General features: G+C 38.8%; 2 protein-coding genes across 6 annotated transcripts in view; both read right to left on the bottom strand.

The window, feature by feature from the left end:
- Positions 1–466: 466 nt before the first annotated feature.
- Positions 467–3,489, bottom strand: cav4b (caveolin 4b). 3 transcript variants are annotated; one of them, XM_047376168.1, is made up of 5 exons: positions 3,443–3,489; positions 3,227–3,293; positions 2,505–2,717; positions 1,352–1,539; positions 467–933 (listed from the first exon to the last, which is right to left on the bottom strand). In XM_047376168.1, the coding sequence occupies exons 3-5, from the start codon at positions 2,715–2,717 to the stop codon at positions 750–752; spliced, it is 585 nt and encodes a 194-aa protein (XP_047232124.1). In that variant the 5' UTR covers positions 3,227–3,293; positions 3,443–3,489; the 3' UTR covers positions 467–749. The 3 variants fall into 3 exon arrangements, with proteins under 3 accessions (XP_047232124.1, XP_047232117.1, XP_047232109.1); XM_047376161.1 differs by having other exon boundaries at positions 3,438–3,474; XM_047376153.1 differs by lacking the exon at positions 3,443–3,489 and having other exon boundaries at positions 3,227–3,428.
- Positions 3,490–7,481: 3,992 nt separating this feature from the next.
- Positions 7,482–10,795, bottom strand: part of arhgap4b (Rho GTPase activating protein 4b) — a 54,110-nt gene continuing 50,796 nt past the window's right edge. For all 3 annotated transcript variants that reach the window (XM_047369617.1, XM_047369603.1, XM_047369609.1), the window contains one exon: positions 7,482–10,506. In XM_047369617.1, coding sequence (XP_047225573.1) covers positions 10,303–10,506 — 204 coding nt within the window. In that variant the 3' untranslated portion in view covers positions 7,482–10,302. The remainder of the gene's footprint in view (positions 10,507–10,795) is intronic.

Raw genomic sequence — 10,795 nt, 5'->3', positions numbered from 1 at the left:
TTAAACTAAAAAACAAGAATTGCATTTTTACACCATTAAAAAGAAAGCAGATTTTAGAAGAATATTTGGGGTTTTCTACACACGTATGGTAGTTTACATACTTTTATTCTTTTGTACTTTAGCTAATTTTAAAATTCGTATTTCTTTTCCCATGCAGGTTGATGTGACAACATTTTAAAATTTCATTCATTATTGAGAAAGAACACTATATATATGCCTGCTTTCAGCATTTTGATGGAGGATCCATCCATCCATCCATCCATCCATCCATCCAATGATTATATTAGTAAGAGTAACGAGCAGATGAGAGAGAGCCTGAGGTTCCTGATGTATTGTATGGAAAAAGAGCCAATGGTGCATATTCAGGGTTGGGGTCAGTAAAAGAAATATGACCAGTGCTAAAATTAATTTCCCCTAAACTGATGCAAAATCAAATAGCATATTATCAAGATTACACCAAACCCAATAAGGTTCAGTCATACATTTATTAATTACAAAACGAGCAAATAAGCAATTAGAGGACTGTGAAAAAAATGGGACAATACATTAAAAACAGATTTCTCCACAAGTTTGGAATTTCAGAGAAGAAAGTGAAAAAAGAAAAAAAATCTGATTTACAAAAAAAGCTTATTAAAAATACTGTAAATAAAATAATAGGATAAAAAACAAAAGGAAGCACATTTAAACTAAAGCAATCTACTTCCCATTCACACACATTCTCACTTTAGATTCCTTAGTGTTTTTTACATTTACACAGTGTCTTTGTCTCTCTTTCGATCCAAGTCTTTGTTCGACAGTGAGATGGAGATTTGGGTGCAGCAGAGAGCGAGAGACATACAGAAGGGAGAGATGAAGGCGTTCACAGCACACATGAATAAGGAGCGCAAGCAGGGCAGGAAGGTGTTGCTCAGCTGTATACAGGGAACCAGGAACCTGGAGAGATAACAAGAGAAATTTGCAAATAAATCATATGTAAGGGTGCCTTCACCCCAGAATGGATAGGCCCGCTTTAAATGGATGACAGTTTGTTTCCAATGATAGTGTGCTTTGTTAAGTCATCAAAACTCTGGTTAGGAACTCTGGTCTGCATTAAACATCAGTCACAGTGGTTGCAAGTGTACCCTTGTGGAATTTGCTTACAGCGGCAAATGCCATCGGAGTATCAAGCAAACCAATGAGATGTGAAGTCTACCAAGTCCCCAGATTATCCTTGTGTAATATTGTGCCCTAAGAGAGGCAGAGAGGTAGAGTCTGTCTCATTTGCTGCTCCTAAAGTTTGACTTGAAGTTTCATTTAAGTTTAAGTGTGGAGCTGACTGTGTTACTGGATGACGGATTTGGTCAAAACGTACCAAACGTGTAGGCAGGCGAGGATAGCCAGAAAGACACCACACAGGAAAGCAAGAGGCACAGCAAACAGCAAGGACAGGCAGCGATATGTCCAGATACGAGTCCTCTCAAAGCCAACCAGACTGTAAGTCCACACTCCATCTATGCTATGAGGTGTGGTGGGTTCAGCCAGTACATCACTGACCTCCACCTGCAGAGGAAGAGAAAAAATGTCTGTCAAGCTATTATGTACCGTCTTTCTTTTCTTTGTTATTTTGCTTGTAAACTGCTTGTGGAATGATATTGCTTAAAGACATCAATTTACATTTGCTTTGAAACTCTGTCCTACATTCATGGATGTTGGGAGTAAATAGCTAGTGAACCAGCTGAAGGAGAGCTATGAAACACTCGAAGATGTGATGTTTGAACTTTTTATATTCTCCTCAGCGTGAACAGACTGCCATCTCCAGAATTACAGTGAACCACAGCGTTACATCAATTATTCTGTGAATAAGAGCAGAGATCTTTGGCTGCTTCAAGCCAAAGGTCAAAGTTGCCGTTTGTACAGGGACATAGAATGCTCTTCCATCTGATGTCTATCTGATCCAAGAAATACATTGACCAGCAGAATCTGATTCAAATAATATAATGTTACGGATGCTGTGCAAAAAGGTTTCTTGTATTTTTAGCACTCAATGCATTTTGATGGCCTGCATGAAGACGCCATACACAGTTCAGCCAGATTTAGGGTGATCCCCCAAATAACCATAACATAACCTGGTTAGTTTTACTTAAATAAACTGAGCTGATTAAATTTAAAATACTATGATTCACATAGGACCAAGTATAGAGCTTTGAAGTACTGCACATAGGACAGGCTTAGCAAATGATGACAACACAGCTGTAACAGATGTATGTGATTGAGACAACTCTTGTATGAGACTACTCAACTGGTCAAAATAGTGCATAAATTAAAATAAAATAAGATGAATAAACATTTGCAATTTCCTAAGTCAATGCATTATAAAAAAATTATTCAAACTCATGTAGAACCAAGTATAGAGCTTTGAGGTACTCCAAATGAGACAAGCTGAACGAGTGATGAAAACACTGATAACTGACAGCATCACTGTCATAGCAAAGAAAAGATAGAATAAACAAAAATGGAAGGAGCACCTTAAGGTGTTGGTTAATGCCATATGGGTCTCTGTTGACAGGACGGGTTGGAGCAGGACTCGGGGAATTTGCAGGAGGGGTTGGAGTTTTGGGAGCTGGAGGTAAAGCTTTCGATGCAAATTCTGGAGGAGGAGGAGGAGGAGTGTTCATCTGTTCCTCATCACTATCGTCAATCTTACACTCCACCAGACAGTCATCGCTTACCATCATCATCTTTGATACAGGAAAAACATACATTTTCCTTTTTTAGCAACAGAAACCCAAATATTTGGGAAAAATAGTTTTCACTAAGCAGAACCACACACAAACACACACACACACTTCTCCAGCAGGCTGTGGTTAGGCTGTAACAGCAAGCTCAGCCTTGTACTACCACCTGTTCTTTAGCCCCCCAAAAAGATGTCATACCAAAATCTGTAAATAGCAGCTTGTGATTTTAGGATGGATTTCTTTAGATGACCTGCACATGCTGCAGTCACTTCATATCTCAAGCAAAATTGGATAGACTTAAAAACACATTTCTCATTTAAGTTTTGCAAATTAGGGTCACAGCTGGAGCTTTGTTGAACATGCAAACATTTTATAAAATAAGTTTGCAGTGACATGTTGCTTCAAGATGAAACCTAACCCTAACCCTAACCCTAACCCTTTCTCACTTGTTGAGTAATCATCAAAGCAGTTCTACAAAAACCTTTTATATGGGTAAATCATATCTTACTTACCTCTCTTACAGAACTTTCTTAATCCTGTATCGGTAAAGATAAGAATTTTTCAGATGGATGGGACAGACTGCAACAAGGAAATCAGAAATGTCAGTAAGATCATCAGATTCGTTACCAAGACCCCCAGAGATTATAGCACATATACACCAAGCACATAGACATCAACAGTGCTCGACTCCTTCATATAGTGACAGAAGTGCTAATGTGGTACCGTACGACTTATTCCTTGTGTCTTGGTCTCGGTTGGCTGTAGGGGAAAGGGGTTATTTTAGGAGGAGGAGTGGATGGGTTCAAAAGATCACATTTCAGTGGGGGGGGGATCTGTTTTAACACAGAAACTGAAACAATGTCACACATTTTAAACATAATACAGTGTTAAAATTTGAAACATTAAGAAAAGCATGCTATATGTTTTAGTCATCAGCAAGTTGGAAATGAATGCTATCTTTCCTTTCTGTCCAGAACATGCTGGTAAAAACTGCACCAAATACAACAAAGGTCCTCTAGCAGCTAATATTTGCATTGCCTGGTTTGGATAGCTGTTAGTGTGTTGATGCAATGTGGCAGACTGCAAATAAAGGTACCTTGTTTAAGGTAATAAAAATATACTTTGCAAAAGCACCCCCACCCTTTCAGTTGTTATAGATTTTGTCACATCATAATCACCTAAATGTTTTTAATTGGGTTTTTATATAATGATCAAGATCAAATAGCACATAACTGTGGAGTGGAAGGAAATGTTTGCACGTTTCCATGTGAGGTGTCATTTGTATTCAGCCCAAACTTCTTCAGTACTGTGTAGAATCACAATTTGCTGCCGTTCCAGCTGCAAGTCTTTTGGGGCATGTCTCTGCCAGGGTTCACTACTAGAGACTGGATGGAGAACATCTGTAAACACCAATTATTAATTCTTGCCTTGGATTCTCAGTTGGATTTAGATCTCCACTATGACAGGGCCATTCCAACTGATAATATTCTTGGATCTAAATCAGGGGTTTACAGCTCAAGTTGTATTGAGTTATTGTTTTGCTCCTCTTATGCATCTATGTACCCACACACCTAAATTAAACTCCAGTTTAATTTAGGTGTGTTGGAGTGGGGGTGTATCTAAATGCTGCAGGACAGTAGCTCTCAAGACACTGGATTTGGAGATCCTTGTTCTAAACTCTTCCATCGATCTGGTTGTGTGTTTTGTGCCGTTGTCCTACTGGAAATTGAACCTCAAACACAGTCTAAATTCTTTTGTAGCCTCTAACAGGTTTTTTCTTCAGGATTGCTCTGCATTTAGCTCCATCCATCTTCCCACCTTTCCCAAGACTGCTGAAGGAAAACACCTCTCATGCCATCACCAAGGACTCAAAGAATTTGACTCAGAAACTGACTGATAGGAGAGCAAAAGTTTTTATTGGAGAGAATATTTTTTAATAAAATGATAGCAGATAAATCTCAGGTAAATCTGTTCTGTTAGGAGGAGCCATGTTTTTTTTTTTTTCCAGAAATCCTGCAGTGGAGAGGGGAGGGTTTCAGCAGTCCAAGGTGACACAGTGAGTTTAAGGTGAACAGTGGAGAGTGGGCAGGCAGGGATAATGTTACTAGATTAAATGTTGGAGCAACCACCCTATGTACAGGTCCTTCTCAAAATATTAGCATATTGTGATAAAGTTCATTATTTTCCATAATGTCATGATGAAAATTTAACATTCATATATTTTAGATTCATTGACTAACTGAAATATTTCAGGTCTTTTATTGTCTTAATACGGATGATTTTGGCATACAGCTCATGAAAACCCAAAATTTCAATCTCACAAAATTAGCATATTATTAAAAGGGTCTCTAAACGAGCTATGAACCTAATCATCCGAATCAACGAGTTAACTCTAAACACCTGCAAAAGATTCCTGAGGCCTTTAAAACTCCCAGCCTGGTTCATCACTCAAAACCCCAATCATGGGTAAGACTGCCGACCTGACTGCTGTCCAGAAGGCCACTATTGACACCCTCAAGCAAGAGGGTAAGACACAGAAAGAAATTTCTGAACGAATAGGCTGTTCCCAGAGTGCTGTATCAAGGCACCTCAGTGGGAAGTCTGTGGGAAGGAAAAAGTGTGGCAGAAAACGCTTCACAACGAGAAGAGGTGACCGGACCCTGAGGAAGATTGTGGAGAAGGGCCGATTCCAGACCTTGGGGGACCTGCGGAAGCAGTGGACTGAGTCTGGAGTAGAAACATCCAGAGCCACCGTGCACAGGCGTGTGCAGGAAATGGGCTACAGGTACCACATTCCCCAGGTCAAGCCACTTTTGAACCAGAAACAGCGGCAGAAGCGCCTGACCTGGGCTACAGAGAAGCAGCACTGGACTGTTGCTCAGTGGTCCAAAGTACTTTTTTCGGATGAAAGCCAATTCTGCATGTCATTCGGAAATCAAGGTGCCAGAGTCTGGAGGAAGACTGGGGAGAAGGAAATGCCAAAATGCCAGAAGTCCAGTGTCAAGAACCCACAGTCAGTGATGGTCTGGGGTGCCGTGTCAGCTGCTGGTGTTGGCCCACTGTGTTTTATCAAGGGCAGGGTCAATGCAGCTAGCTATCAAGAGATTTTGGAGCACTTCATGCTTCCATCTGCTGAAAAGCTTTATGGAGATGAAGATTTCATTTTTCAGCACGACCTGGCACCTGCTCACAGTGCCAAAACCACTGGTAAATGGTTTACTGACCATGGTATCACTGTGCTCAATTGGCCTGCCAACTCTCCTGACCTGAACCCCATAGAGAATCTGTGGGATATTGTGAAGAGAACGTTGAGAGACTCAAGACCCAACACTCTGGATGAGCTAAAGGCCGCTATCGAAGCATCCTGGGCCTCCATAAGACCTCAGCAGTGCCACAGGCTGATTGCCTCCATGCCACGCCGCATTGAAGCAGTCATTTCTGCAAAAGGATTCCCGACCAAGTATTGAGTGCATAACTGTACATGATTATTTGAAGGTTGATGTTTTTTGTATTAAAAACACTTTTCTTTTATTGGTCGGATGAAATATGCTAATTTTGTGAGATAGGAATTTTGGGTTTTCATGAGCTGTATGCCAAAATCATCCGTATTAAGACAATAAAAGACCTGAAATATTTCAGTTAGTGTGCAATGAATCTAAAATATATGAATGTTACATTTTCATCATTACATTATGGAAAATAATGAACTTTATCACAATATGCTAATATTTTGAGAAGGACCTGTATATGTTCTGCCAGGAGCCAGTACGTCTTGAGGTCTATGGAGCGCTCAGTCACTTTGCCACAAAGGGGATTCACTAGTGAAGCAAGAGAAAAAAAATCTACTAGGTGAACAATATAAGATGGAAAAACTAAATTCTTGTAAGAGCAGCCTTTGTTCACCAAAATGGTTAACAAACTGGGCAGGAGATGATGTCTCAGCTGGCCCTAAATACTGCTTTCATGATGAGGAGATGGGATAAGGCTGGTGACTGCAACCTGCAACTGGAGTTCTCCCAACTGGAGAGAATGGGAAAACCACCTGAAAAAACCAGTAAAGCAAGGGAAATGAGGATAGGGCAGATAGAGGGCTCCTGGACTGCCATGATATGACACCTCAGAATGAGGGGATTGTGTGTTCAGATGTGCCTCTCTTCCTTTCACATGTGCTACTTTGTGTTGGTCTATCACATATAATCCCAACAAAATAATAATAAATCTCTGAGACCTTAACAGAACAGCTGGAATGGACTTCTGAAGACATTTAGTGACACTTGATTTTATTTAGGCGTTTCAGAGTAAAGAGGAAAAATACATGCCACACTTTTCAGTTTTTTAGTTGTAAAACATTTTGAGAAGCATGTATTGCTTTCTTCCACTTTATAATAATTCACTGCTTTTTGGTCGTCAATCTCAGCAAATCCCAATGGATTGAAGATTGTGGTTGAAATGTGAGGAAATTTATACAAGTTCAAGGGGTTTAAACACTGTCAGGATAGTTTTTCATCCATTTCTGCATAAAAAAAATATTCTTCACATGGATTCTCCGTTAGTGCTGCACACTAATAGCTGACCGTGTCACTGTGACGAGTCAGACTATAACGCAAGACCAGTAGAAATTATTCCATGGGATGAGAGTATTTTGCTCTTCCTAACATTTTTAGGACATTTTAAATACTTCATTATTTTGCATCTACATCTTTAAACTCATTATGCTCTGCTTGGCAGCCGCCCCACATGCTCTTAAGAAAACACACATCCCAACACTTTTATCATCAATTTCTTTGTCATCTTTATTGAATTTATAATTGTTACCCACATATACAGTTTAACACAATAAACTTAGTAACATCATCAAACAGTGATCCAAAATACCAAGGTGTTTTAACCACAGAAGCAGATTCATTTAAAAACAAAGACTCTACTTCTATTTTTACATTACTGTAAAAGGACAGTGGAGAAATTACACATGTAAAAATGGTTCTAATGATTTTTTAATCAAACTGCAAAAATTCACAAGTATGTTTGAATTGGACCAGTGGATTATACTGTTTCAAATATTAACGGGGACCAAAACAAGTGGTGGATAAAAAAAAACAACTGATTCTATTACGGCTCCAAGATGCCACTATTGGTTTCACAGTTTAAACCAGAGCAAGTCAACACCTCTCTGATATAGGGACCATTTTGGCTCTTCAGGCAAGGGCACAGTTTCAAGTTGAAGGGTTTATGGCGCATTCCATTTGACTTGAAAGTTGGAAGACAAAACATCTGATCTGTACCCGCTTCAAACCAAAGAAGCTTGAAAATCAGTGGCTTTTGCAAGCCATGTAAACATTTTAAGTGATGCTAAGAGTGCACTGCATCAGCTTACATCGCACAAAAAAACTGGTCAATAAATGTTTATGAACATAAGTGACCCAAGTAAATGCACCAGTGTTCAATCATTTTTATTCACAGACCTCCCATCCTGGGTATTATATTTGAGAGCTGTTAGCTTTCCCCAAGTTCCTGTCAGAAATCCAACCTAATGAGAGGACAATCCAGTAGAAATTTTTAGCTAGGTAATTCCGACTTCGAAGTTCAAATGGAAGTAGCCATAAGTCAACCAAAGACCTGAGAGAGAGATTCGTACTTATTCTTTCAAAGCTAAACCTGAGTTAGCCCATCTTTAAATCTGTAAAAGCCCTGAGATTAGGCCTCGTATTCAGGCCTTTAATCACATGTAAAGGGGAATGTGTTTTCAGTGGGTATGTTCCAGGATATCCTGCTGCTATGTTAAAGACAACACTCTTTTCCTTGTCAAAATTGGAACATCAATGTACATTGTTACCAATAAATTAATTTGAATAAAATCCATAAATTAATCATTTGTGATGCACTATATATTTGACATTAAATGACGGCTGTGTTGTCAAGCCCCAGTGTTACCTTCCTAATTTAGCAAACCAAACAGTTGCTTACAACATTTTTATCTGCTGTTAGCAACAGTGATAAAATATTACCAATTGATTTACTTAACCCAAGTAATGTTGCAAAAAAAAAGTCTGTCAGATACCAAACTTGAATGTAAAGCAAGAGTTACTGCACCGCAATCACATAAAGATACTGCGCTAACAGAAAAGTAGCTATAGCTAACTGGCTACTTTTTGCATTGGATGATTCTAAAAATGCTCTTAAAAAAAACAATTAAGTTTATCTGTTATACTAAAGCCAAATAGCCTAGTTAGTACTGCTGATTCTACTCTTCGGTTTATCATTAAATATGATTTAATGCAAACCAGCCTAGCGAGTTTGACAGTCAAAAACCGTTGGCTGTTAACTGTGCAGCACCATTTCAAAGAAAAGGTATATTACTTCCTGTGCCTGTCTTCTGTAGTTATTGACAAATCCAATCAATTTATTAACAGTTTTGGTTTTTAATGACAATGTTTAACTTGCCTTAATACAAAACTTACAGGTTCACAATCATAACATGCAAATTTGACTCCAGACATTGAGCTGGATAACATTTTACAATAAAAGGAGCAGAAACTCACATAAAGGGGTTGTTTTCATAGCTTGATATAAGCTTCAGGTGAAAATTCTCCTTAGATTAGATTCTGTAGAGGGGTTTTCAATAGCTGTGAAACAAGCATAACTTCTCATTTCCTCATTTGTAAGGTCCCATCCTTATTACCTGATTTATGCCTCAATCTGTTCACATGACTACCTAAAGAAAAAATGAAAAGTATAAATCTGATGTTTCAAACAAAACTCTTTATAACTTCTTCCTAAACATATTTTATGTTTTTTATGCTCATGAAAAACAGTGTGTAGAAGTAAAAGGACTTGAAAATACTACAAGCATGGCTCCATTTGAAGGCATCATTTAAAACCTAAGTGATGTAATAAAATGAGTCCAGTGGCTTACCAGCAATAAGTCATGAAGAACTAATAGTCATTTTAAATTAGTTTTGGAAAAAAAGTAAACACTAATGTATTATTAAAAAGTGATAATGCTTTTTTACTATAATGGTTGAGGTTTAAATGACTTCTGTTATTTTGTAGTTTTTTTGATAATTCTTTTGGGCCCCTTGACATCTTACCCGGTACACATTTTAACTTCATACATAAAGTCTAAACTTATCTGGTGTTTTCAAGTGAAAAAAACGTCAAAATAGACGTGAAGGCACTCCTAGGCACAGGACCCAGATCAGTTTTCAAGAGCAAGGGTGAGCTGATCTCAGACCTGCCACTAGGGGGCAGCTTAAGTATTTTCTTGTTTATGTACACTCGGTACCATACTAAGCAGTTTTTCTGGTGATATTACTGGTGAAGCCACATCCCTGATTCTCCAAAAAGGTGCAAAAGCCTGGAGAGCAAAACAAAGCAGAACAAAAGCAGTTGAAAAACAGACACACTGGACATACACCTACACGGCACCAAGACTAGTGGCACTATGAGATGGCACACGCAATTATTGTACACTTGTCCATAAAACAGAAAAAGAAAAAAAATCATGATCTTCACCAGACGCCTGATTGGCATCAGCTAAATGACCTTGACTGCCAAACAATGAACTAATTATTCCTCTGTTCTCCTTGCTTCATCTCAGTCCACCAGACTGAAAAGGGCCGGTCCTTCTAAGACCAAATCCTTTTTTAGCTGAGGTGGCAGCTTGAGCAATCGAGGAAGACGAGGAGGAAGAAGCAGCCGTGGAGACAGGGGCAGGGAAGGTGGACGACTGCACGGGAGGCTGACGGGACAGGAGCTCCCTAAACACAGAGTTCATCTGACGGCTGATTATATCCTGTGAGAGAACAAGAGGAGGGAGAACAAATAAGTAAAAAAAAAGAACAATTTATATATAGTTTAAGGAAAATTCTTCAATGAAACGTTCCAAATTTATTGAAAATGAAGAAAAAACATGTAGCTTTCTGCCTAATGACAAAATAAAGGAACTAAACAAAAAATAACTTCTTAAGTCATTAGTGCCATTCTGTTGTGGGAATGCTACAGCTAGTCTTTTTTACCTTCAAATTTAGAAACATTTCTGAGGTCTTTATCATGTTTGGGTAAGGTCATGAAGAGCCAGTGTG

The sequence above is a fragment of the Girardinichthys multiradiatus genome, chromosome 1 (genome assembly GCF_021462225.1).
Source record: "Girardinichthys multiradiatus isolate DD_20200921_A chromosome 1, DD_fGirMul_XY1, whole genome shotgun sequence".
Classification (NCBI taxonomy): Eukaryota; Metazoa; Chordata; class Actinopteri; order Cyprinodontiformes; family Goodeidae; genus Girardinichthys; species Girardinichthys multiradiatus.
This window is presented reverse-complemented; position numbering and strand designations above follow the sequence as displayed.

Coding starts and splice junctions, on each gene's coding strand:
- cav4b (XM_047376168.1), bottom strand. CDS start 2,717: ATGATGATGGTAAGCGATGACTGTCTGGTGGAGTGTAAGATTGACGAT. Junction 1,540..2,504: donor GCATTAACCAACACCTTAAG/GTGCTCCTTCCA, acceptor CTTCCTCTGCAG/GTGGAGGTCAGTGATGTACT. Junction 934..1,351: donor CTCGCCTGCCTACACGTTTG/GTACGTTTTGAC, acceptor TTATCTCTCCAG/GTTCCTGGTTCCCTGTATAC.